At 41.6% G+C, this 27,808-nt stretch overlaps 1 protein-coding gene across 4 annotated transcripts in view; it reads right to left on the reverse strand.

The window, feature by feature from the left end:
• PTPRE (protein tyrosine phosphatase receptor type E) overlaps nucleotides 1-27,808 on the reverse strand; it is a 187,211-nt gene that overhangs the window by 8,475 nt on the left and 150,928 nt on the right. For all 4 annotated transcript variants that reach the window (XM_084845961.1, XM_084845960.1, XM_084845962.1 and 1 more), the window contains 10 exons: nucleotides 25,635-25,732; nucleotides 21,769-21,888; nucleotides 20,047-20,210; nucleotides 12,180-12,315; nucleotides 9,843-9,992; nucleotides 8,951-9,044; nucleotides 8,626-8,702; nucleotides 6,677-6,811; nucleotides 4,364-4,489; nucleotides 3,908-4,059 (listed from right to left, as the gene is read on the reverse strand). In XM_084845961.1, coding sequence (XP_084702087.1) covers nucleotides 3,908-4,059; nucleotides 4,364-4,489; nucleotides 6,677-6,811; nucleotides 8,626-8,702; nucleotides 8,951-9,044; nucleotides 9,843-9,992; nucleotides 12,180-12,315; nucleotides 20,047-20,210; nucleotides 21,769-21,888; nucleotides 25,635-25,732 — 1,252 coding nt within the window. The remainder of the gene's footprint in view (nucleotides 1-3,907; nucleotides 4,060-4,363; nucleotides 4,490-6,676; nucleotides 6,812-8,625; nucleotides 8,703-8,950; nucleotides 9,045-9,842; nucleotides 9,993-12,179; nucleotides 12,316-20,046; nucleotides 20,211-21,768; nucleotides 21,889-25,634; nucleotides 25,733-27,808) is intronic.

The raw sequence follows: 27,808 nt of genomic DNA on the forward strand, positions 1-27,808 counted from the left end.
AAGTTCCATTGTCATAAATAGATCACTACTTGGTCAGACTTGGGCTCAGAGGCAACTCAGACCTTTGCCGGGGACCTATTAGGATAGGATTTCCCAGGAGGCTGATGGATCCCAAGTGGTTTTCTGATGGCTCTTGGGGATTTCCTGTCGGCGATATCGTTGAACCTCTGGTCAACCTTTGGAATGGGGAAAAGTCCTGGATGGTTAACACGATTGTTCCTAAACATCTTTTCACTGGACATGGATCCAATTACCTCCTTGGTGGTCTGAGGAGCTGATAGCAATGAAGAGAGAGGGTAGATGACTAGAACAAGGGTAGCAGAAAACCTGTGATGAATATGCTTGAACACAGGTTAGAGCTTGTATTAGAGCCCACTCTGTGGCAGTGATACACTATGCTCTGCATCTAAGGCCCTCCTCTGGGAGCCTCCTCCGAGGGAGACTCAGAGGGTGGCAACAAGGGAGATGGCCTTTTCGGTGGTGGCTCCACATTTATGGAATAATCTCCCTGATGAGACCCACCTGGCACCAACAATGTCATCTTTTCAGCGCCAGGTTAAAACTGCCCTCTTCTCTCAGGCATTTGGCAGCATATAATGAGTCTCTTGATTGTCTTTAGCTGATAGTTTTTAATTTGTTTTAGATTTATGTTGTTATGGTGTGTGTTATTTGTTTTATGTCATTATGTGAATGGCTTTTATATTTTATATAATAAAAATGGTTTATATTATAAATGGTTTTTAATTTTTGTGAACTGCCCACAGAGCTTTGGCTATGGGGCAGTATAGAAATATAATGAATGAATGAATGCATGCATGCATGCATGCCACCATTGCATCTGTTCAAATCCAGTCAGTGAAGCTATTCCAATTAGGAAGAGGTCTCATCTTGGCTCAGAGGGTGGAGGATAGGACTACTTGGTGCCTGCTGTGACCAATTTGTAGTGCATTTTGCATATCTGTTCCAACTTGCATGCTACAGTTAGAGCAATGCCAGTTGACATACCTTTGGCACCTGCTTCTCCAGTTAAATTGGATGTTTCAATTTGTCTAGTCTAAGGATTCTTGGAGAGGTAAAGCCAACTATATGTGTACTTGACCTTTGCCCATCCAGGCTAATGAGACTGGCCAGAGGTGGACTGGCCAAGTAGGTGGTGAGAGTCGTACATGTTTCTTTGCAAGAAGGGGTAGTTCTTGCATGTTTGAAAGAGGCTGTGGTACGGCCATTATTGGGGGACAAAACCCTCCTTTAGTTTTTAGTTTACACTGGAGAATTCCTGGCCAGTCTCCAATATTCCATTCTTGGACAAGGTGTTACAATTACCTAGATCCATTTCAATCCAGCTTTAAGCCTGGTTTAAGATCTACACTGAAAACTGGACGGGGGAGTACATTCCTGTTGGTTTTGCTAGACCACTTAGAGGCTTTCAGTATCAATGACCTGGACAGGCTCTCAGGAATGGGGAAGTCATTCAGGGTTTGTGGGTTCAGTGTCAACACCAAGCGGATGACACCCAACTCTCTTTCCCTTCCATCTCATTCCAAGGAGGCTGTCAAGGACTGAGCCATTGCCTGGAGACAGTAATGGGCTGAATGAAAGTAAAAGCTCTTCAAGCTGTTCAAGTACTTGAAAGATTGTCACAGAGAGGAAGGCCAGGATCTCTTCTCGATCATCCCAGAGTGCAGGACATGGAATAATGGGCTCAAGTAACAGGAAGCCAGATTCCGGCTGAACATCAGGAAAAACATCCTGACTGTTAGAGCAGTGCGACAATGGAACCAATTACCTAGGGAGGTGGTGGGTTCTCCCACACTGGAGGTATTCAAGATGAGGCTGGACAGCCATCTATCGGGGGTGCTCTGACTTGGATTCCTGCATTGAGCAGGGGGTTGGACTCGATGGTCTTGTAGGCCCCTTCCAACCCTACTATTCTATGAAAACCAAACAAGACAGAGATGCTCTTGGTCAGTAGAACTGACCCCGGAATTGGGGTTCAGCCTGTGTTAAATGGGATGGCACTCCCCTTGAAAACACAGGCACATAGTTTGGGGATTTTGGGGGGACTTGACCTTGACCTTGGATGCTCAGGTCTCTGTGGTGGCCAGGAGTGCTGTTGTACAGCTGAAGCTGGTGTGCCAACTATGCCCATTCCTGGACAATACAGATCTGGTCAGGGTGACATATTCCTTAGTTATATCCCATCTGGATTACTGTACTGTGCACTACATAAAGCTTCCTTTGAAGAGTATTCAGAAACTACAATTGGTCCAGAATGCAGCAGCCTGTTAATAAGGGTCGTGTACAGGAAGCATGCGACTGTCTTACTGAAACAGCTGCATTGGTTTCCAATTTGTTTCCAGATACAATTCAAAGTGCTGCTGATGACCCTTAAAGCCCTGAATATTTTAGGACCAGGATATTTGAATGACTGCCTTCTCCTGTACGACCTTACCCACCTACTGAGATCATCTTTGGAGGCCCTGTTACATGTGCCAACAACTTGTGAGATTTGTCTAGCTGGGACTAGGAAGAGGCCCTTTTCAGTGGCTGCAGCTAGGCTCTGAAACTCCCTTTCAAGGGAGGCCAATCTTACTTCCTCATGAAGAATCTTCTGGAAATTGGTGAAGACTTTGCTTCTTAGAATGGCTTTCAGTGAATAATTTTAAACTTGCTGTTTTAATCAGTTTCTACTTTTTAATATTGTAAATATTGTTGATTATTGTATGTTGTATTTTTCTGTTGCTGTTTTTGTGTTTTTTGTTATGGAGGGATGTTTTTAATTGTTAAATTATTTACTTGTTATGAGATATCTAGAACTCTTCAGAGATAAGGTAGGATATAAGTGTTTTTAAAAAAATTAATTAAATTAGGCCGCAGTCCTGAGCACATCTACCTGGGAATAAGGTTCATTAAATTCAGTGGGGCTGACTTCTGAATAGACATGCATAGGATTGTGTTGTAAACTGCTAATAAAGTTGTTTGCAGTATTAAAACCGGGTCTCTGCCATCTATGCTCCGGTAACCTCCAGATTACACTACTATAATTTGTTATATGTGGGGCTGCCTCTGAAGATGGTTTGGTAACTGCAGGTAGTTCATAATGCAACATCTATATTGCTAAGTGGACCAGGCATTACAATTATGTCATGCTCGTGCTTTGTTAACTGCACTGTCTCCTGATCAGTTTATGGGTTCAAAGTGATGGTTTTGATCTTTAAAGTGCTTCGTGGGTACCTGAAAGATTGCCTTGATCGTACACTAGGATCCTCATAAGATACCCAGTGGCAGCCCAAGACCTTTTGCTGCCTGAGGCGAAAGACAAGATGATGCCCCCTCCCATGCCATGTAAAACCCAACTGGACTGGCAGATGGATCTGTCTTCAACATTGCAGCCTTCAGGGGCAGTATCTTCCACTGCCCCTGAAGACTGCAGTCTAACTTAGAGGGTGCAGAGCAGGCCGCATGGCCCACAACTCTCTCCTCCAATACCTTGCTGCCACCTCCCATCATCTGCTGCCTGAGGTGACTGCTTCACTCTGGCTAATGGTAGGGCCAGCCCTGACCCTTCCCCAGCTTCCCCTGCTATCTAAGGTATGGTGGCCAGCTATGGGGGAAAGGGCCTTCTCAGTAGTCACAACTGACTGGAATGCTCTTCTCAGGAAGATTCACCTGGCACCTAGCCTGATGTCATATCAATGCCAGGCAAAATCCTTTTCACTTTTTCAGGTCTTTACATTAAATTTGATCTACTTTATTTTGACTGGGTTTGTTGTTTTTCTGCTGCTCCTAGTGATTTTGAGTTTATTTCTGTAGGTTTTTAAATGGAATTAAATTTTTTGTAAAACCCATAAAAAAAAACCAAATAAAATATCAAGAGACAAACATGGGACAAAATAGAATATTTTACCTGCAGTGCACCGTAATGGGATGGTTTCCTGTCTGCTGTTGCTGTTTTTGGACAGCTGCGATGAGGTCGATCATTCCTTTCCCTTCAGCAGGAATTCCAATTTCTGGCCATCCGTGAAAATGAAACTGTCGGACAAGCCTGCCCAGCTTCTCCTGATCATTCAAAACCAAGAAAGCCACAAATGTATGGCAGTTGTAAGAATGGCATGAAATACATTTAGTCTCTGAAATCCAACTACGCACCCTCTTCTCTACTGAGCCACCTCTATTTGTGGCCACAAAAATTAATTATGCAATTTATATCAGCCAAGATGATTGTCAGTAGAAATGAACATCTTATTTTAACAAGGCTTCTAAGCTAAATTAAGCTGCATTGTATTTACATAGACTTTTTAAAGCAAACTTGTTCAGAAAATTATAGTGGACACACACACAGTTAAAAAGTTATCAAGAGTACCTGACTGTGTGTAATCAAGAAGTCTCTTATGCTCAAGGCATCTGCAAGCGAGTCACTCTTTATCTCGATGGTAATCTCTCCATAAGTAACAGAATCCTCTGATGGCCAATACTGAAAACATTTTTCCTGTAATGTTCAGAAAATACGAGTAAATGCTGCTTTCAAAACTGAACGGTTGATATCTGGTCATGCAGCTACAGCAATGGTTCCTGAAAACCTTTATGAAAGAACTAATTCTAGTCTTGTTTTTCTCACAAGATTGTAGAGTACTTAAATACATAACAAATACAGGTATAAGCCACCCGTATCAGAGGGGTGAAAAAAAGAAGAAAAGATGTAGAAAATTCTAAATGATATCAGCTTTATTTTATGTCTATTTTGTATGTACAATGGATGCCATATGAACATACTTCATTTGCAAAACTTGTATTTTGGGGACAAACCAAAATGTTTTTTTAAAGAAAAAGCAATAAAGTCATGTTAAAGAACTTCCAAGCATCACATAACAATTTAGGCTGATTTTGTGATAACTTACAATGAAGGTAATCTATATCACTGTAAAAAAACACATTATACCCTACTTTAAAACAGAGCAATTCTATTAGCCTGGTCAGGGAGCGCTAACACTGGAGCCTCTGAGAAATCAAAAGCCCTGCCAGGCTCACACAAGCAGGGTAGAAGGGAGATGCAGTGTTTTTCCCCCATTTCCTTTTCCATTTCCTTTCTTTCTTAAACTATTTCCCTCCTATTGATGTCAGTGGGAGGGAAGGGCTGGCATAGTATTCCCCCTGTTCTGGGGCATAGGAGCACTGCAGAGCCACTCCAGGTGTGCCCAAAGAATGCCTCTTGATCAGGGGCGGCCTGTCCATATAGGTGAACTAGGAGCTTACCTAGGGCACCAAGTTAAGTGGGAGGAAATGGAAAGAAAAAATACAAATAAAATAACAAAGATGCCATTATTTCAATCCTATGCACATACAGAGGGAATATGACTGAGGCTGTGGGGGTGAACGAGGGACCGGCTGGGGATGGTGGGGCTGAGTCATGCTGCCTGCCCACCCACCTTTGGGACCCAGTCCTCCCTCAGGTAATGCAGGATATCCTCCTGCTGCTCCCAGCTGGAGACAGAGAGTAAGAGGCTCCCCCAAGAACAGCCGCTTCCTTTGCTCTGGGAGGGCTGAGCCTAGGGGCTGGCGGCACCTTGCTGGCCATGTCGCCCCGAAGATGCAACCAGGGCGCTTCTTTCAGGTACCTCCCTTGGGCGATACAGACGCGACTTCTGCTCCTGCACAGAGTGGATGGCTGTGCTTGTCTTTGTTGTTTTTATCAGACCATCAGTTCTCACAGAGTGCTTTGTAAAAAGAAAAGCATTTTGGGAGCGTTTTATTATAAATGGTGATATTTCTGCTTCTGAAGATGGGGAGGGGGGCAGGCGTTGCCTCTTCATTAAATGGAAAACAGGGGCAAAATGTTTTCCAGTTTCCCCCAAACCTCACCCTGGATCTGCCCTTTGGGTTAGGGAGAGCCGATTGCATGGTTCACCTAGGGTGTCAGTTTCTGGCAGCTGGTCTAGGGCCGACCTTGCTCCTGATCCATCCCCTTTTTGCTTCGGGAGCTCTGAAATTGGCAAGGGTTCCCCCATGCTGGGGGAGGACCAAAATATCCAAGGGCCCTTGGGACTCCCGGCCAGGGACCATAGGATTGCAGCCTTAGTTAACAAATGTAGGATAATGCTACAGGGAATATACAGACCTCTTGCTATGATGCAGCTGCAGACACTGAGCGCAGTCTAAAGAAAGCTAAGTAAGCATTATTAAGCTCCACTGACATCTGAGCACTCAATTGAGCACACTTAATTCCCATTGATTTCCTTGGCACTTGATTATGTGTAACTTTCTCTGGACTGGACAACAGTCTCTGAATTTTCAGTAGCGAGGATGGTCAAACCAGGTTAGACTCATTTGAATCCTGGCAACTCCCAGGCATATCATGATGCTGGATACCGTGGCTCAGTAACCACGCAACTGTAGCCAGCACTGTCCCATTCCTAGCCAGGAGATTTGGGGACTTGTCAGAGTAGTTGCAAATCATCGTAGCTAAGAGCAGAGCAGTAGCAGTCACATAGCCTCTGCGATGCACAGCACTTTGCTCTTCAAAATACCTGAGGTTTGCTCATGTCCATTTTTGTGGACCATTTTTATGAATCGCTCTGTAAGTGGATTGAATGCACTATATTCTTTTCCCTAACTTTGTTCTGTTTCACAAGTATTAATAACGAAACATTTAACAATACATTGGACAAAATTGTCATACTTGCTCTCTTTCCAGAACTTCTGTAAGCATAACAATTGTATGGCATTTCCACTCCCACACCATTCGCCAGAAGTCTTCCACAGTATGAGGAAGTGGTCCTTGGGTTGCAATGAAATAATCCTTTTGTCGATAGCCCTTCATACAAACACAAACACAAGAACTCATTTGATATCTTTGATACTTTGAAATTTAAAATTCTGATCCATCTAAAAGTAATTCTAAACAATCTGAAATATCAAAATACATATTTCTTTCAAGAAATTCTGTAAAGCTCCTGTCAGTGCCACTGCTGTTAAGCTAACTTTCACACCAACCCACAAATCAAGGAAATCCGAATTACGCCCAAGAACCTCACTGTTGATTATGGCATCTGCATGTGTCAGATAGGAGGTAAATAGCTGACATTCTGGCACTATTTCCTCTGACATCAGAAGGGTCAGGATTTCATCCAGTTATTATATAATGTATTTTCTTACTTACAAGCGGAAGGTGGGGATACCAGGTTCAGTATAGAGATCCACACAGGGAATATATACTAAGATTTAGAAAACTAATGAGCAATCTTGCAAGTAATTTCTGTCTCTGAAAATGTAATGAGGTGGCAGTGGTAATAGAGCTGTGTTCTTTGATAAAAAGTATTTGCTTTCTCCTAGAACTGTCTTAAGAGTATAGCCCTATTCAAGCATTCTACATCTTGGTATAGTAAACACGTGAGGACAGGGTCTATGCTAACACCTTCCCCTCCTCATGCATTTCCACTGGATACAAGAGCACAGCTTCCTGTATTCATGGAGGCTATCCATGTGATTTTGAACACTGATTTTCCAGCATTTTGGTTCATGTGGAGAGCCTCCATGAATACAGGAGGCTCTCCTCTTCAGAAAGTGGTTCTCCATGAGTAGAAGACACCAGAAACACATGAGGATGGGGCAAGGTTTGTATGCTCCTTTTCATCATGTGTTTACTGTAACAAGATGTAGAATGCCTAAATAGGGCTTATCAGTTAGCTAAATATATACACTGGGGCTGTTCACACAACACACTCACACAACCACAGAGTGCTGGGTTGATGTTGAACCATGGGTTGTTTGTTGAACCGTGGGTTAGCAGGTTGTCCGAACCAAGGACATTTTATTCAGGATGGCTTATTAACCATGCAGTGTGGCTTGTTAACTACACTGAACAACCCAACAACAAACCATGGGATCTCAAGGTGGCTTGAGAAAAATAAGCCACATTGTAGGGTTAACAAGCCGCTCTGCAGAAAACACGTTGTATTCATACAACATGCTAACCCATAGTTCAACAACAACCCAACACTCAGTGGTTGAGTGTGGGTTAGCATGTTGTGGGAAGCCAGCTATCGTGTAAAGAGAGCTGAACACCACCACTGAGGCCATAATGGTGACATTATGGAAATAAAGATGACCCACACCCGTGAGGTCAGAAATAAGTACACATTGTCAAAAGCGTAGTTGATATAAGTTGACTGGGGTAAACTTATTTAATGACAAAGAAAGAGCTTCAATACAGCTGGAATCTCCATATCCACTTTCTCCTAAGCAACAAGGAAAAAGGAAAAGGAAATCCTGCCTGTTGAAGCTCAGTTCTTAAGAAAGCAAGATCAAGGATGTTTGCTTCTCCCTGTTGACTTTTTAAATTCAAAGCCTTATTTTGTATTATGATGATTTGATTCTTTTTGAAAATTCTCACAGAATCATTGAGTTGGAAGGGACCTTGGAGGTCATCTAGTCCAAGCCACTGTTCACTGTGGGCTCTGCCCTGCAGGGTGCAGCCATAGCAAGTTACTCTTGAACATAGTTCATATGGCAACGATAACAGCACAAATGCAAAAATGTTGTTTCCTAGTCAAGTCCTAAACAAAGTTGATTTTGAAAAGACTTAAAAAATTGATGTTAAACTTATTCCACATGCAAAGAAGTACTTACATCGATGAAGGAAGCATTGATATAATCTGTGTACTCCTGACCTCGTTTCATTGAAAGAATCACTCTGTTAAAGTCATCTTAAATACAAAAAACAAACAAAACACACATTAGATTTTGCAAAATACTAAACATTTTACAGTAAATAATACTATATGAGCTATACCTGAAGGTTTTTATACAATCAAGTTTACAGTATAATTTATTTGTAGTTCAGTCTAGCAGTGCCACCTGCTGTTGAATGTATGACATTACTGTACTCAATTAAACAATTTGTTTTAATGAAATTGTTACACAATTTCTATTTAGAGGGAAATTAGTATCTTACATGGGATGATTTGGATAACTCTGGCTTTCTTCATATTCGCTGGCAGATTACCAGTTCTCATGTTTTCTTTCATTATTCGAACATTTGTTAATTTCTACAGCAAAAAAAGGTAACATTGAAAATTAGGCTATGACTTTGCGAATTACTCTATTAAAGCTCAGAAAGCGAAGTAACTAAAAGATTCAAGTTCAGATATCATGATAATCAATTCTAAAAGATTTCTAGCTGATAAACCTGATCAGGAACCATGCAATTCTACCTTCATGCATGCTCACTTACATTCCACCTATATATAGCAATAAAAACCCGAAAGCTTGTACCATATAGTACCTACTAATTCCTTTGTTTTCTGCAGGGAATAGAGGGAGCTATAAGAAGTGTTTTCAGGGACTGAAAATTTATGGGTTTGTTCTGTATATTTGTCTCTTTGATTGCAATTGATGTTGGTATGCAAGTACAGAACATATACCGAGTATCAATAGAATGATTTTTCAAAAACTGGTTTATGAATGGAAGATAGGAAACTTCCAAAGAGACCTACACCGATAAGGGAAAATTACTTTTTGTTCATTTTAAGATATTTGCAAATTCACCAGCAGCCAAAATGCACATGGAAAGCTTGAGGCACTGTTAGTCAGATAAATCTGTCAGAAAGAATAATATAAATGAACTTTATAAGACATCTTCACTCTAACTCTAGATGGTTTATGTATGGATAACATGATTAATGTCGCCAATAACCAAATCAAATTTTAATAAATAAAAAACATGCCAAAGTTCTAAGAGCTTTACCTTTTAAAACGTGAAGTTAAATAAATAAATAAATAAATATTCATATCCACCTTTTAAAGCTTGAACCTGACATATTTCTAAAAACGTATTTAATACTTACTTTAAACTCTTCTTCTAGCCCTATTTTGACGAGATTTGGTGTTGCATTGTGCGATGGCTGCAAGTGCTTTTCTAAAGAGGATACATCTAGTTCCGTGTCACCATAGAGGTAGTATTCAAGTAAGGCTTGATAAATGAAGGAGTACTGCATCTGAAAAGAAGCAAGACACTCTATAAATCAGGACACTTGTAATATTTTTGGTTACATAAAACTCAACAACATTATCTGATAGACCAATTTTGTGGGGCTAAATAACTTCCTCATTTCCCATTTTGACGGGCTAATAACACAATTTTATAATCAGAAAAATATACCTGTTGCCTTTAGAATAAATAGGTAAATTGCATATGGGCTATGCTTAGACATAACACTAAACTATCATTTATTGTTATGGAAACAAGCCTAGCCAAGCCTTAGGCATGTTCATTCTCTCTCCTCTCTCCTTTTCCACACAGATAAATCATTTAGTGTTACATCCCAAACCTAAGCTGTAGTTAATCTTAACTATGGTTTATTGAAACAAGCCAGCTTCATAAATCATTTTTTGAGTCAAGTTAGCTTCTTTCATTAAACCATAGCTAAGGCCAACCATAGTTGTCTGGATTTGGATGAAATGAGTACTTCCGATCTCCTTCTTGGGACTGTGCCAGAAGAGGAGAGAGAAAGGCAGAGCACTAGGCTTGTTTCTGTAACAATAAAATATAGTTTATTGTTATGGCGGAATGAGCCTGGGCAATGATTTATCTTTATGGCAGTTTTTTGCTGTTCACTGAATTATCTTTCCTTCAGGAATTGTGGTAGTGAAGGAGAAGATAAGGTGAGGCACTGAGTCAGAGACATGCATTAGGAGCTGTGCAGAGGTCGTACATTTTTCCTCTGGTAGTATGAAGCTCCACTCAAACCCACTTCAGTATCTACTTCCTTAGTAGTTATAGCGTACACATTCCTAAGCTAATATTTAGAACCACAAAGGCTAAATCCTATTTTTCAAAACATGAAACCTGCGTCTTAAAGATCATGAAAAAACTTCACCAGACCACGCTAATGCCAAGAATTGGAACTCTGCAGGCCAATCATAGTCATATAGATATTTCACATCCCTGCCATACTGAGTCAGGTCATTGGTCATCTAGCTCAGTATTGTTTATTTGTCCTCAGTGCCTGGCAACTGCTCTCCAGTGCTTCATAATGCCCTGCCACTGAGATACAGCTTTCCTCCCCTTTAACGGGTTTATTAGCTGTGGGAGAGAGCGCATCTGGTAAGAAACTAGCACTTATATTGGTTTCCCATCAAAAGGAGCACATTATTTGCTGAGGAGCCGAACAAATGTGAGGCACCCAGTAGAAAGAGCTCAAAATGAGTGTCAGATACTAGTCAGTGAAGATTGTTTGGCCCTGCACTGACTTAACAATTGAACAAATATAAATTGACTTTTTCTCTCCACTCCCACTCCCACTGCTTTGTTCTTCTAAGATTAAAAAAAAAAAAAACACGGTACAGGTACTGATAAGGCTACACTGAATTTTGGGAGCAAATACTTTCAATTATAAAAAGTAGGTTTCCACTGAAAGACCACTTTGTTACCTTTTTCACCCCCAGTTTGCTCCTAATTACTGCCCTGATTGGCTGGCTTTGGCAGCTAGCCAACTAGATTTAGCTATGTCACAACTGAGGACAAATTCAGTTAATTTAGAGCAGGAATAGACAGCTTGTGGCCCTCCAGATGTTTTGGTCTGCAATTCCCATCAGACCCAGGTAGCATAGCCAGAGATGAAGCATGATGGGAGTTGTAGGCCCAAACATCTGGAGGGCCACAAGTTGCCTATCTTTGCCTTAGAGTAAGGGCAAAACAAGGCCTATTAGAAAACAAAAAGGTGAGTAGATCAGGGCTGGAAGAAGACACTGCCCAGTTGGAAGGGCACACAGCAGCAGTCTTACTGTGCAATACTTTCCTGCCAACCCCGCCCTCCCCCAATAGCCAAAAAAGGAGGATTTTTTCATGGCATGGGCTTTTTCTTTGGCCAATCCTCCTCCAATTGTATCTGACCTCTACTTATAACTATATAACCTTTTTTCACATTTTAAGCTTAATTATGGTCAAAGATGGCCACATATTTTTTATTATTCCAGTTTATATACTGCTTTCCACAAAGGTAACAAAGCAGTGAACATAAAATACAAATGCATAAAAACAACAATAAATGTAAACATAAAAACAACACAATACAAATTAATCAACAATAAAACCACACATTCTACTGTGTGCTATAAACCATAGCTGGCTGGGTCACACTTCAGGGAAAGCCTGTGTAAAGAGATGAGTTGAATTTACTTACATCAGTCTGAACCATCTGTGGGCGTTGATTCCGGATTCTTGCCACAAACTCGAAAACATCAACTTTTTGTTCAGTATGCATCATGTCAATCATGGCATCTATTACTATGAACGTGCCTGTTCGGCCCACACCAGCACTTAGTAAGAAAAGAAATATACAGTTGAGCCAAGGCATATTGCAGTAACTTATTTGGTTTTATGGCTTCCTCTTCTGATGAATCCTTAGTCTCCATATTCCTTGCTCAACTTAGATTTCAAGTATTCTGATAGGTCACACCTGTATAGCATGTAGCACACAGTCTGTATTAAGTTCAGTAGTAGTAGAATCACTTGTTGCATTCAGTTCATTGTTAGACAGGGAGATTTTCTACACGAGGCTGTTAATCGGCTGTTAATCCACTGTATCTACTTTGGGTTTTGTTGCAGAGCTGAGATCTGACCACTACATAAAGAGCATTTCCTTTCTTGCTTTTCCACTTCACAACCTCTAGGTGGCACTGTGGTATAGCAGAATAGTGCAAATATACAGGTGAAAGAGTAGTTTCTTTCTCTTTCACAATTAAATGCAACATTTTCGCTGCTCTAAAAAAAATTGCCAAAAGTTCTCATTAGACACAGAAGCAAAACTGGAGGGCCACGTCATTTTCTAAAGAACCTGTAAAGAATCCTAGCAGGGAATGACAAGTGCATGATAAATGCTTCCTGTAGAAAAGCCCAGGGACTTGCAATAAAAAGTCTATATATAAACTGGGATGTGATCCCAAAGTCACTCAAATGCAAAAATCCATCTGCTGGACCACACTCATAAGCAGTCCTCTCTCCACCACCACCCTTCTTGAATTTGCTTCCAATTATTTAAGGTCAAATAATTAACTACATACTTAACTACATATGGTGGCAGACCTATGTCTTTAAACAGGTGACTGAGCCAGATCTGGCCTTTGCAGTGAAAGGGGTGGATACTTAGGGGGCACTAAACCCTCCATTTCCCCTTCATGGATCACTGCCTTGTTGTGGCGAAGGGGCTTGCATAATTCAGTGAAGCCATAAGCTATGCCGTGCAGGGCCACCCAAGACGGACAGGTCATGGCAGAGAGTTCTGACAAAATGTGGTCCACTGGAGAAGGAAATGGCAACCCACTCCAGTATTCTTGCCAAGAAAACCCCATGGAATGTATCACAAGGCTAAAAGATATGACGCCAGAAGATGAGCCCCTCAGGTCGGAAGGTGTCCAATATGCTACTGGGGAAGAGCAGAGGGTATTTCCAAGTAGCGCCAGAAAGAGTGAAGCGGCTGGGCCAAAGCCGAAAGGACACTCAGCTGTGGATGTGTCTGGTGGTGAAAAGAAAATCCGATGCTGTAAAGAACAATATTGTTTAGGAACCTGGAATGTCAGATCAATGAATCAAGGTAAGCTGGAGGTGGTCAAACATGAGATGGCAAGATTGAACATCGACATCTTGGGAATCAGCGAACTAAAATGGACAGGCATGGGCGAATTTAATTCAGGTGACCATCATGTCTACTATTGTGGGCAAGAATCCCTTAGAAGAAATGGAGTAGCACTCATAGTCAACAAAAGGGTGGGAAAAGCAGTACTGGGGTACAATCTTAAAAATGATAGAATGATCTCAGTACGAATCCAAGGCAAATCATTCAACATCACAGTAATTCAAGTCTATGCCCCAACCACTGAGGCCGAAGAAGCTGAGGTTGATCGGTTCTATGAAGACCTACAACACCTTCTAGAACTAACACCAAAAAAAGATGTCCTCTTCATCATAGGGGATTGGAATGCTAAAGTAGGAAGTCAAGAAATCACCGGGATAACAGGCAGGCATGGCCTTGGTGTACAAAATGAAGCAGGACAAAAGCTAATAGAGTTTTGCCAAGAGAACATGCTGATCATAGCAAACACTCTTTTCCAACAGCACAAGAGGCGACTCTACACATGGACGTCACCAGATGGTCAATATTGAAATCAGATTGATTATGTCCTTTGCAGCCAAAGATGGAGAAGCTCCATACAGTCAGTCAAAACAAGACCTGGAGCTAACTGTGGCTCAGATCATGAGCTGCTTCTTGCAACATTTCGGCTTAAATTGAAGAACGTTGGGAAAACCACTAAACCGTTCAGGTATGACCTAAATCATATCCCTGATGAATATACAGTGGAGGTGAGGAATAGATTTCAGGGATTAGACCTGATAGACAGAGTGCCTGAGGAACTATGGACGGAGGTCCGTAACATTGTTCAGGAGGCAGCAACGAAATCCATCCCAAAGAAAAAGAAATGCAAGAAAGCAAAGTGGCTGTCTGATGAGGCTTTACAAGTAGCTCACGAAAGAAGGGAAGCGAAAAGCAAGGGAGAAAGGGGAAGATATACCCAACTGAATGCAGAGTTCCAGAGAATAGCAAGGAGAGACAAGAAGGCTTTCTTAAATGAACAATGCAAAGAAATTGAGGAAAACAACAGAATGGGAAAGACTAGAGATCTCTTCAAGAAAATTGGAGATCTGAAGGGAACGTTTTGTGCAAAGACGGGCATGATAAAGGACAAAGAAGGCAGGGACCTAACAGAAGCAGATGAGATTAAGAAGAGGTGGCAAGAATACACAGAAGAACTATACAGGAAAGATCTGAATGTCCCTGATAGCCATGATAGTGCGGTCACTGAACTTGAGCCGGACATCCTAGAGAGTGAAGTCAAGTGGGCCCTAGGAAGCATTAGTAACAACAAAGCTAGCAGAGATGGCAGTATTCCAGCCGAGCTATTTAAAATCCTAAAAGATGATGCTGTTAAAGTGCTGCATTCAATATGCCAACAAATCTGGAACACTCAACAGTGGCCACAAGACTGGAAAAGGTCAGTTTACATTCCAATTCCAAAGAAGGGCAACGCCAAAGAGTGTTCAAACTACCGCACAATTGCGCTCATTTCACATGCCAGCAAGGTGATGCTCAAAATCCTACAAGCTAGGCTTCAGCAGTATGCGAACCGAGAACTACCGGAAGTACAAGCTGGGTTTCGAAGAGGCAGAGGAACTAGAGATCAAATCGCCAACATTCGCTGCATCATGGAGAAAGCAAGAGAATTCCAGAAAAACGTCTATTTCTGCTTCATTGACTACGCTAAAGCCTTTGATTGTGTGGATCACAACAAACTCTGGCAAATTCTTAAAGTGATGGGAGTACCAGACCACCTTACCTGTCTCCTGAGAAACCTGTACAAGGGTCAAGAAGCAACAGCAAGTACCAGACATGGAACAACCGATTGGTTCAAAATTGGGAAAGGAGTACGACAAGGCTGCATATTGTCACCCTGCTTATTTAACTTATATGCAGAGTACATCATGAGAAATGCCGGGTTGGATGAATCACAGGTCGGAATTAAGACTGCCGGGAGAATTATCAACAACCTCCGATATGCAGACGATACCACCCTAATGGCAGAAAGCGAAGAGGATCTCAAGAGCCTCTTGTTGAGGGTGAAAGAGGAGAGTGCAAAAGCTGGTTTGAAACTTAACATTAAAAAAACGAAGATCATGGCATCTGGCCCCATCACTTCCTGGCATATAGAAGGGGAAGGAATGGAAGCAGTGACAGATTTTACTTTCTTGGGCTCCAAGATCACCGCAGATGGTGACTGTAGCCATGAAATTAAAAGACGCTTGCTCCTTGGGAGGAAAGCTATGGCCAACCTAGACAGCATAGTAAGAAGCAGAGACATCACCTTGCCGACAAAAGTCCGTCTAATCAAAGCTATGGTTTTCCCAGTAGTAATGTATGGCTGTGAGAGCTGGACTATAAGGAAGGCTGAGCGCCGAAGAATCGATGCTTTCGAACTGTGGTGCTGGAGAAGACTCTTACGAGTCCCCTGGACTGCAAGGAGGTCAAATCAGTCCATTCTAAAGGAAATCAACCCTGAGTGCTCATTGGAAGGACAGATACTGAAGCTGAAGCTCCAATATTTTGGCCACCTAATGCGAAGAGAAAACTCCCTGGAAAAGACCCTGATGCTGGGAAAGACTGAAGGCAAAAGGAGAAGGGGATGGCAGAGGATGAGATGGCTAGATAGCATCACGGATGCAATGAATATGAACTTGAGCACGCTCCGGGAGAGAGCGCAGGACAGGAAGGCCTGGCGTGCTATGGTCCATGGGGTCACGAAGAGTTGGACACGACTGAACGACTGAACAACAAACCCTCCATTTGCTTTCTGCTTCTCCACCCACAACCCTTCCTCCAGCTGTTGGTCTTTCTAGCTGTTGCTCTTCCACATTTTGGAGGATAGACTAAGGAGGGGAAACAGCAGAGAGAAGGCCTCAGAACCCCCTCCCTGCTGCCCTTTTGCTTTATATCACACTCTGCACTTTCAGCTTTTCACAAGATTGAGGTCATCCCACGTTTCCTATCTTGCATCTGCTATCATCATGTGTATTTTGGCCCTGAGAATTACCTTTAATTTTCAACCTCTACCCAGTGAAGCCTTATTATGAGCACTGTTTCCTTGGTGGAAAGATGGGGTATAAATCAAATAAATATTAATAAATATTAACAGATAAATATGCTGAACCCAATTCTAGAATTTGTGATATTATACCATTTCCACATTAATATAAAAGTTAAAGGTAATAATGTACTGATATACAATTCAGTGCTCAAATGTTATAGTATTTAATATCACAAATGCTAGAACTACCACTAGAGGGAGCACAATTACTACTGATTACTGATCAAATCACCAGAAATTATTTGAGCCTTCTTTTCACAGAGGAAAAGGGCATGGCATCCTGTGCAAGGCATAAACTTTTTTCTTGTATTCTATTAATTTATTTTTTGTTATTGTTGTTATGATGTCATATTCCAGCTTTCTAAATCATAATATTTGTCCTTCTAGCATTAGATTGTATGGATACAATCTAAAGTTTATCAGTGATACCATTTCTTCTAAAATAATAACTGGGAATAGTTTATAAAGAGCATGTCTTATTTTTGCATTTTGATACAGAACTGATAAATATGATTTAAGAGTTTAAAATTCACTCTTCTTTCCTCAATCCAGCTCAGTTTGCCTCCCTCCACTTCCTTCTTGGTCCTGACAGATACAGAAAGCTACACAGAAAGCTTTGGAAATGCTCTTAGACATACACAAATGGAGTGCATAACTATGAAGAACTACTGCCTGAAACTTGTTAGTTTCCTCCCTATCGCTTTTGTATTATGTCTAGGGCAGGGCAGGGACTGTGTTGTTTTCACTGGGTTTTATCCAATTGTGTTGTGTCTCTTCCACTGACAGAAGCTCTTTGTTCCATCAGAGGCTTCTGAGAGTTGGGAGAAGGCAATTTTTACTTATTCCCCTTTTCTTCTGCAGCTCCCTGCAGCCCCAAAAATCTGCTCTAGAGGTGTGGACCCTTTGGAACAGTGTGGCAGGTGGCGCAAGGGGGGTGCAGAGGGAAAGGAGGAATTTGTGCAAATCACCTCCCTGCATTTCTGCTCACAGAAGCCTCCACTTAATCAAAGAGACTTCCATCAGTGGAGAGGACATGACTGGATACAGCCCTTCATCTAGGAGACTGTAGTTGCTTCATCAATACATAAATAATATTTATTTATTTCATAAGAAAAGTTTTATACAATGGGCTATTTTTGAAATTATAAAAATATGTTTGAAGGGAAATTTGGATATGCAGCATTATTGCTTGTTTGCAGAGAAACCCACACTATTTTACTGTGGCATAAGCCACAACAAGTGGCAGCCGTCTCAGAACACAGAAGTGGACAATCCCCACTAACTGATCCAAAAAAGAAAATAATCCAACCCTCCTGGTACATCTAGTTTATAGGGAGACCACCTCTTTTTCTTGACATACTTTAGATCAATATAAATTGTAGCTCTAGTCCTAGGAAGCATACTCTAGTCTGACTTGGGTTGCCCAACTGATGTGCACTAACATGTTGGAGCGGAGAATGCGAAGCCGATCTGTTACTTCATCTTTGAAAGATGCCTGAGTCGATCTAGTACTGGCTGAATGCTACAGCACCATCTTCAGAACATAAAGACGCTTATCTGTTATATCAGACCAAAGGTCCACCTAGTCCAACATCCTGTTGCTGACAGTGGTCAACCAGATGCTCCAGGAAGCATACAAGCAGAGCATGAAGACAACAGCCCTATTCTGAAACAGATATTAAGAGCAGGGATTGGTGCTGCAGTGCTCGTGGGTGCCCCTGTGCCTGCCACGACCCCTTCATCCCCTTCCACTCACTTAGGCTGCTCCAGCATCTCCTCCTCTGCCTCCCTTCCATCAGCTGTCACTGCTACTTGCTGCAGTTCCCACTTCACTGCGTTAATTCCACATCCTCCCCTCATCTCCTCCCCCATGTTGCCTGCTGTCTCCCGCTCTGCTAAATGGACACTTGTGAGTCATGGTGGAAAAACTCCTTCTGAGGGGCGATGGGGGAGGACAAGCAAGGGGAGGCAGGGCAAGGGATCTGGCAAGCAGCGGAACTGGGCAGAGAGACAGAGTGGTTCCCATGGTACTCTTCTCCTCACCTCTGCTTCTCAGCTTCCCCAGCTACATCTCTGGCTGGATTGCAAGATGTCGCAGGAGAGTGACCAAGCGGGGCAGTTTACTTCTCCTGTGGTGTTTGTTACAGCTATCAGAATGAGTCCTGTGAATGGTGTTTGGGAGGTATTCCTTGGTGAGCACGATGGGGGTTCTTCCAGTGAGCAGACAAAAATTACCCAACAAAAATCCAGTGAGTGTGTGTGAGTGGAGGGATGACTGGAGCTCCTCTCTCCACAACAAATATCTAGTGCTCCTTCCTGAGCGAGTGTATGAGCTCTTGCAATGAGTATGTAGGTGTGAGTATTTGCATGTGTCTGCCTGCCTGCGCTCTTTCCTTTGCTGAGAAAACCATGTCTAGTCCATTACTGCCTGCTGTACTTTGTAGCTCAATGGTAGAACATGTTCTTTAGATGCATAACATCCCAAGTTTACGTCTCTGCATCTGCCTCTCTGTTAACATTTACCTATATTTAATATTTAAAGATGGTTTGAATGCATTCTTCTACAATTTAATGACTTCAATGTCATTTGTTGTTCCTGTGTCATATGGTTGAGCACAATGGCCACACACCAACTGCAGGCAATTTGTGGTGGTACCCTCAACACTTCCTCAAAATTTCGTATGAGTCCACAAAACAACATCTCTGTGCCAGATATCTAATCTGCAGCAGTTCTTGACTAGAGAGATACTTATGTTTTGTAAAACAAAGATTCTGCTTCTTTACTTTACCATAACATCCTTTCCTCATTTTACCGTAACATCCTTTCAAGAAGCTTAAGCACTAAAATAAGGAAGTTTAATTTCTATGGTCTACAAATGGAACACACTTTGATCAAACAGAATCTGATATAATGAAAAAATCTTCCAGTATTAAAGCTTTAAGCTAGTTATTTTGAGTAAATCCTAGATCTCTTAACAGGTTAACAGTCTCAATGAGTAAACTGAAATGAAGTGAGAAAAACCTGCAGAACATATTCTCAGTTCAAGTGCGGATGTTATATAAGTCTGCTGTTGCTCTCTGAATAAAATGAAACCTTTCCTTATGCTGAAGATGAATGTAGTTTTGGCAACACTGATCCAGAAAAATGCCAATTTCCTAGCTCTGGTTCTGATGACAACTACCTCTCTTGGTCAGTTTTCCAGAAACCAGAGAGTGAAAATTCCTCAGACAGACATAGAAGTGGCACTAGCAGTTAAAACATGCAAAAACTGTTTTTGCTCAGTCCCTCTTAAGCTCATTCGTAAGAGACTGATAAGCATACTTGCATGTACCTGCACATATATGTACACATACCTGCAGTGAACCACAATAGGTCCAGCATGTGTAGGATTTAATGATTTTACTTTCTTCAGGAATTTGAGCATTCCAATAGGTGTGAAAGGCACTCCAAAATCAGGCCAGCTGGTGAAGTGAAGCTGAGTTACAAGCCTTGGGGCTTTGCAGCCATCGGAAACCTGCTGGGGACCCAGAAACAAAATATGACTATGACCATTTATATCCTGGGCTAGAATCAGTCAATTTACTTACTGATGTGACTGATCCCTCCCTCTTTACAAAACACATCAACAGTATCATCATATTCTTGGATCAAAAACCCTTCAGTTTAAAAAGAAGTATTAAGGTTCCGTCCAAATTCACTAATATGGAAAATTTTCCTGCAAAAAGCAGGAAAATTGCAAGTTAAGGCACCTGACATAATGTCTGAACCACATAAGCAATAAACATGTTCTACATGTTCTCCTCATTCCATCTATAGGAGAAGTACATTATGCACATACTAAAGAGAGGGCTTTCCCTGCAGTCGTGCCCCAAGTTTGGAATGCTCTCCTGAGGAAGGTACACCTGGCACCAACAATGTATTCCTTTCAGTGCCAGGTTAAAAGCTTTCTATCTGCCGAAGCACTTAGAATTATTTTTAGATAGTTATGTAGCTCTATTCTTTTCCATTGGATTGTTTACCAATTTATGTTTTAATATTGAATTGTTCTTACATTCTTATTATACTGCCCTGAAATCCAATTTTGGATGAAAGTGTAATTAATTCATCAATCCTTAAAATAAAAATAAATAAATACAGTCTTGCATATTGTGGTCACTTACAACTTAGTCTTCATGCACCAAAATGTTTCCCATGTCTTTCAGCAAGAGCCCTTGTGGTAGCGCCTTAACCTGGACCCTATAAGCACTGTTAACCCCTGCCCCAGGATTCACAAGTGGGTGAGGAACAATTCACTGCCAATGAACTCCTAGAAGCTCCAGAGAAGGAGGTGCTAGCAGAGTCTGAAGTGCTTCTTGATAGTGACCTGGTTCACATATAACATGTATTACATAACCCATGGTTTATGTAATCAATGGGATGTTGAATACTTGGTTGGCACGATGTGCGAACCTAGCCATGCTAACAAACCATGGTTTATTAACCATGAAAAACCTGGAAAGAGAACCCATAGTTTGTTATGTGGTAGTGAATTCTGGGTTGTTTAAACTATGGTTGTCATTACATGTGAACCCAGAACCATGGGTTGTTTATGGGTTGCTTCATCAAGCGACAGATGCAGTGGGCAAGAGCACTAAAAAAAACCCACAGCCTCTCTACATGCCAAACCTACAGAGCTATGAAGGCATTTTGGATGCAGGAGGGAGCGGGCGAAGGAGGAGGATGAAGGAAGCAAGCAACCTAGGGCTGAGAAAACAAACTGTGCTTTGTTCTACAGTCTGCCAGATAAAACTAGAGTAGGACAACAAACCATCAATTAACTATGGGTTAAATAAACCATGCGTTAGCATTATGTGTGAACAACGTCACTATGGTGACCAAAACTGTGCATGGAATTCCAAATGGAATCTCACTAGAGGCCTTCTACAATAGTATTAAGAAAATCAAAGCCAACATTATGCAAACCTAAGTTTTTTGAATGCTACTTCAACAAAAACATACAATTCCAAATATTATTTGTTAAAAAACAGCAACACAGACCAGGAATGTTTTACAATACGAAGAAAGTAATTACTTACTGGCTGAATACAAAATTTCCGAATAGTATAATCCACAAGAACTATACAGTCCTCCACAGAAACTCGGATGTTTCCATAAGTCCAGCATCCTTGATCAGGCCAGTATTGGAAACATTTGTCCTATGTAGATATTAGGAACACAAACACCGACCAGGTCAAACTGTGTTGTATGCCCCTCCAGAAATGATTGGCTGCAAAACTATACAGTTATTTTGAAACTACTAACAGTGTGCTGTTTAAATTCTAAAATGTAAACTGACCAAGACTGTCTAACTCTAATTATATTCAGAGTGAATTCAGAGTATGTTATGGGATATCGTAGGACCAAAAAATAATTGAGATACAGCTTTGTCCCCTCTGCATCGTTCTCTGACATTTAAAAGCTAATTTCTCCAAGTATAAGATTAGTTACAGGATAGGAAGTACCACATACTTTCAGACTAGAGCTATTGTAGCAGGGATAGAAGGAGACAGAAGGTGGTAAGATGCTTTCTTTAAAAAAGATCTAGGCTGCATATAGAGAGAATTATTGAGAACTCCATCAACATTTTTCTTTAAATGGAAGGAGAGGTCACCCTTGAGCAATGAAAAGGCTCATGCTTGTATTTTCTCTATTTCATTTCTAGTTTCCAGACGTATCATGTTCACTTTTAGCAACCTAAAAAGCATGAACAAAACAAAAAAATGCTAACATACACACACACACACACACACACACACACTATGGACACATACTAGCCATCATCCCCTACTGTTGCAGATGTGCTGGAAAACTTACAGTTTATCTTATATTTCAATCAGCTTTATTCTAAGAACTAGGAAAACATGCTTTAAGGGAAGCTGGAGCCAGAATACGCTATAGTAAAATTTGGCAACTGAAAAATGTCAGTGAATTAGGAAGAGAAAAACACAGTCAAATAATTGTCAGTATTTTTTCACAACGTATTAATTACCATTTTAAGATACATGTTGCTAACCCTACACAAATATATATTCTGTGATGGGAAACAGTTGCACAATAAATAATACTTTTTCTAGCAATGTAAGAAAAATTATATAGGTTCAAAACTAATTAGCTGCTAAAATTCCAGGACTAAATCCTGAAATTTCACATAGCAATTATCCTTTGGCAAAAAATATGATTCAAAAGGTTGACATGACTCAGATTAATTTCCTGAGTTAGTCACCAGTGAATTTTTGTAAGCTCAGAAAGGTCTACTTAGGTTGCCGTACTGCAGCAATTGTGTCAGAGACTAAAATATGATTAAAAGAACTAGAATAGGAAGTGGTTGTATTACTAACAGTCTTGTGGGCTATGGGACGGCTCCACACAGGATGAGGAAAAATAACTTTTGAAAGTTCTTGTTCACAGACTGCTTGGTTAGAGAGCAGATCCTGTACCCTCCCCCTACCCTCCCCAGATACTGGCAGCCATACACATGATGCCTTTAAGAGAATTTAGCTGGGAAAAGGTGGCAAAAGAGACTGCACAGCAGCTTTTGGCCACATGCACAAAGTGAGGCTTGGCATCACCACAGCAATTTAAGCTGCATACATCTAAAGGGACTCAAGGCAGGCAGAATATAAAATTGTTCAAATATGCAAGTAACCAGCCCTAAATAATTTCACCCTCATAACTAAAGTGCCCTCAAGGTGTAAGTAAGAGAAATTTAATAGGTTGTAAAGGTTTCACAGCTTTACTAAGTTGAGAATTTTCTCTCCTGGCTGGAGCACCCACTAGTTTATAGTATCCTCTTTTGTATTTTATTGATGACTCTAGCAGAAGGGTGAACAACCCTTTTTTTTTTCTGGAAGTAAGCGCAATTCCTTCCTGATACTTAAGAATTCTGATAATTAAGAATTTCCCTACAACTTGCATGTTTCAGTCATGATAGACATGTCAAAGTCTTTCTTAAAGTGTATAAAAGTGTATAAAAACCAAGAGTTTGTGCAGAAAGTGTCCCAGTTCTTACAGTGGCTGACAGACTTATATTATCTCAGTCCTTGCCACTGGAAGTTTTGAACTCTTGGTCAACCCAGGTTCCATGACAAGAGCTCCGACTGATCTCACACAGGAAGAGACAAACCTCAGAATCCCACTTAATCTCAGACAAACCCAGACAGAACACATCTACAGGGTGTGGAATACTGAAGTTCTATTGCTCATCAATTGCTTTTTTTGCTAGGACAAAGCCTAGACTGGGTGCTTAGGTCTGCACTTCACCACAGGCAATGGTCCACAAAAGCTTCATTGTAAAACTGGAGTGCAAGGCCTCTGGCCCATAGGCCTAATCGGCCCCACATGGCCTCTGAGGGTACCTGCAGTGGGCAGGGCTTAGGATCCAAGCCTAGCTCCCTGGAAAAATCCCCTCGGAAGGCATCCCCCACCCCCATCTGCTGCTATCTCCGATCTGAGATTGGAGACAACAGCAAGGCTTCCCCTGCTGGCATACAGGTGAGTCCCAGTGTCCCTCATCACTGCTGCTGTCTCTGATCTCAGATCAGAGACAGCAGCAGGGGTAGGAGCGATGGGACTCGCCTGCACCAGGGACAGCATCTGCTCTTCCTCACACAGGCAAGTCCCACTACGTTTCATTCATGCTGCTATGTCCGATGTCAGATCAGAGATAGTAATGGGGATGTGGGGTGGCCTGGATGTCTAACTTTGTACTAGAAGGAGGCACAGTTCTAAAGTGCCTCGTTCCAGCAAGAAGGAAAAGGGGGGGGGTGATGTCAGGCAGCAGGGTCATGCCCTCTGCTGTGACATCAGGAATGGGGCCACCCCTGATGTCATCCAGCACACAGTGGGTGGGGTGGGGTGGGGGCAATCTGGCCCCCAACCCCAAAACAGTTCTGCACCCCTGTTTTAAAAGGACACATTTATCCTTTTGTCATTGAGAGGTAGGAGCTTCACCATGCTCCAGTCTTCAGCTATAGCAATGGCTCAGACCTAGGAAAAGGTATGTTTGAACCCCCATCTGTCTTCAGAGATCTTTCTACAACTGTAACATCCACCCCCTTTTCTAAGTTGTGCATGTGTATAATTGGGTCCAACCTTTACCTTGTTTGGTTTGAAGCCTTAGCCACTTTGCGCAGGTTGCACTGACTGGTACAGTTCCCATACTGTTTGTATCCCAGACCACCCTGGTTCCCACTTCCTGGGGTGCCCCCACTTGACATCAAGTGGTAAAATGTGTACTTCGATCAAAGCAAGTAGAAAATAAATGTGATTGCATTGTGGATTTCAGATAGACCCCTTCCCCCCTCCTTTCTTCTTAGCGTGACTGTAATTCAGGACCAGCCTGAATACAAACTTTCTTCTTAGGACATACCTCCTTCAACCCCCTTCTTTTGCCCCATTCTCAAATTCTCTCTCCAACCCTTTCTTTTCTGCTTCCAAGACTGTTGGGTACCCTGATTTACCTGATCCCCAAGTTGTTGACCTCTCACACTGACAAACCTTCCTACAGTAGGCTGAGCAGTCAGTGCATGGCCGTGGCCTGGTTTAAGCTCAGAGACAGCCTCCAATAGAACAATGCCAGTATCCCCCAAAATACCATTCTCCCTGCAGGCTCTGAAGAGTAATTGTTTTGTATGCTTATGTTTGAATTACAATTGTTCTACCAAGTCCCTTTCCCCAAAGAAATGAGTGTACATTTTAAATGCTTGCTCCTATTTAATAGATTACCTATTGACTGAAGAAGCTTGTGTGCATGCGTGTGTGTGTACTATTTGGGTTTCCCCTCTTTGCCATATATGCACTATTGCCAATGTTAAAAAGATCCTTTTGATGAATGCATGTCTTTAGAATGTGCACAAGTTTTTGTATGTATCTAAAAGGAGCACATCCTGTCACAGTGTCTTACCTCTTTTCTCTCTTTCACATTTGTTAACATGACAATGGTCGCAGACTTCTGTTCCCATATCATCCTCCAGAAATCATTTACTGTGTCTTGCTTAGGACCTACACGTAGGATACAGCTACTGAATCAGAAGTTATGCATAACACAAGCAATGCTGCAATGACAAAGCGCCTCCAAGGGAGGAGAGCTACCAAATCTCATCTGTATTTAATTTAGTTAAAATGATTTCTATTTAACTTTTCCACTAAAGGGATAGCTTGACCACTATGGTTCATGCAGTGGAAACCTCAAAATTGGATTACTGCAGTGTGCTTTACTAAATGTTAGGAATGGGAGCGGCTTATCGTCAGCATATTACTCCTACAGTGAGACAACGAAACTGGCTGTTACTGGGCCAAGTTTAAGGGTTTGGTACTTTTTTACAAACCCTACCAGTACCTCCTGATGAGCGCAGCAACCCTTAAGTATCCTTGTCTTGAATTGTTTAGGGCATTGTAATACCTACCACTACAAATTGGACAGGTGCCAATTCTTCTGTGTTTTTGGCGCCTACTGAAAACATACTTTTTCCAACAAGCATTCCCAAGAAAGTGATCTTGACTTTTGTATACAAGTAATAGTATACAGTATTTAAGTAAGATCTTATACTGTATTGTTTTGTACATCGCTTAGAAATGTTAATTGTTAATTACATTAACATCCTGTTAATGTAAGCAATTCATAAATACCATCAAATAAATAAATAATAATTCTCAAAGCAGCTTGCCTCTTTTCCCAGGCATTTGGCAGCACATGATGAGTTTAGTTGGTCCTGGATGTGTCTTTAGTTATGACTGACGGTTCAAAGTTGTTTTTAGTTATTCGTTGTTTGTGTGTATTGTCTGTGTGCTTTTATATAAATGGCTTTTCAACTTTTTATATTGTATTTAATGTTTTAACTTCTGTAAACCACCCAGAGAGCTTCGGCTATGGGGCGGTATAGAAACGTAAATTATTATTATTATTATTATTATTATTATTATTTAGGAATGATAAACTGCAATAAACAGACATCAAACAAAAGCCAGGCATCTAAATGACACTAGTGTAGGCATCACACAAACTAATCTGGGGAGGGTGTTTCAAAGATGTAGCACCCACTACAAATAAGTTCCAGTGTCCAGCTGCCACCTGTCTAATCGTAGAAGGTGGGACACCTGGAAGAGATACTATCTAAGTTATTGGACAGGTTCATAGTGGAGAAGGCAGTCCTTTCATTTTATGGAAATGGACTGATAACAGCCCTCTGTGTTATACACTATGTGTTTACTATACAGACTGACTGTTTCAAGCACAGTTATGTATCTCCATACACTTTGCAGAAATAAACGTATTACACAAAATTGGGATATCTGGGATTAGTTCATAGAAGGAATGTTATTGTCATGAGCATGCTTTCCGATTATCCAATGGTTCCCTTTACTTTTTTTACAGTGAATTCCTGTACACGTCTACTCAGGTGTAAGTCCCATCAATCGTTAAGTCATGTCCGACTCTTCGTGACCCCATGGACCATAGCACGCCAGGCCTTCCTGTCCTCCGCTCTCTCCCGGAGTGTGCTCAAGTTTATCAATGGGGTTTACTCCCAGGTAAATTAATATAGGTTAGTAGCCTTAGTGGCTTGGAGTGCTTCTAGATGGGAGGCCCTTCTGCAAAAGAAGTACAACTAGGACATGCCACAGGCAAACAAAACCTTCCATAAAAGAGGTATTTCCTAGTGTGGCAGGTTGGCAAGATGGTGGCTCATTTGGCCCTACTGTTGCCCTACTGTCCATGCTGATTCTGCTATATGGACTAGCAGGAATCACAAGAACAATCAGAACAGCTCTCATGTGGTTTGCAGATGGTCCAGCACACATGCCACTCACAGAAGAACTATGGTTACTAAAGGAATCAGACATCTGGAAGCACAATCAGTTCAGATCACCTCAGCTATTTGGATGGTCAGTTCACCCACACACAGGGTAATACAGTGCTGAGAAAATGGTTTGTCATTTCACCCTATCCCCTGCCCCGAGCTGTGCCAATCTTTTCAAAATGCCATGGTTCAACTGCCCTCAACCACAGATGCAACTGTTAGACTCACTCCTCTACTCCTCTTTTTTCCTCTCCCTCCCAGCTGCTTTCCCACTCACCCC

This window comes from Heloderma suspectum, chromosome 3 (assembly GCF_057233095.1).
Source record: "Heloderma suspectum isolate Gila_16-S chromosome 3, 16-S_ref, whole genome shotgun sequence".
NCBI classification, from domain to species: domain Eukaryota; kingdom Metazoa; phylum Chordata; class Lepidosauria; order Squamata; family Helodermatidae; genus Heloderma; species Heloderma suspectum.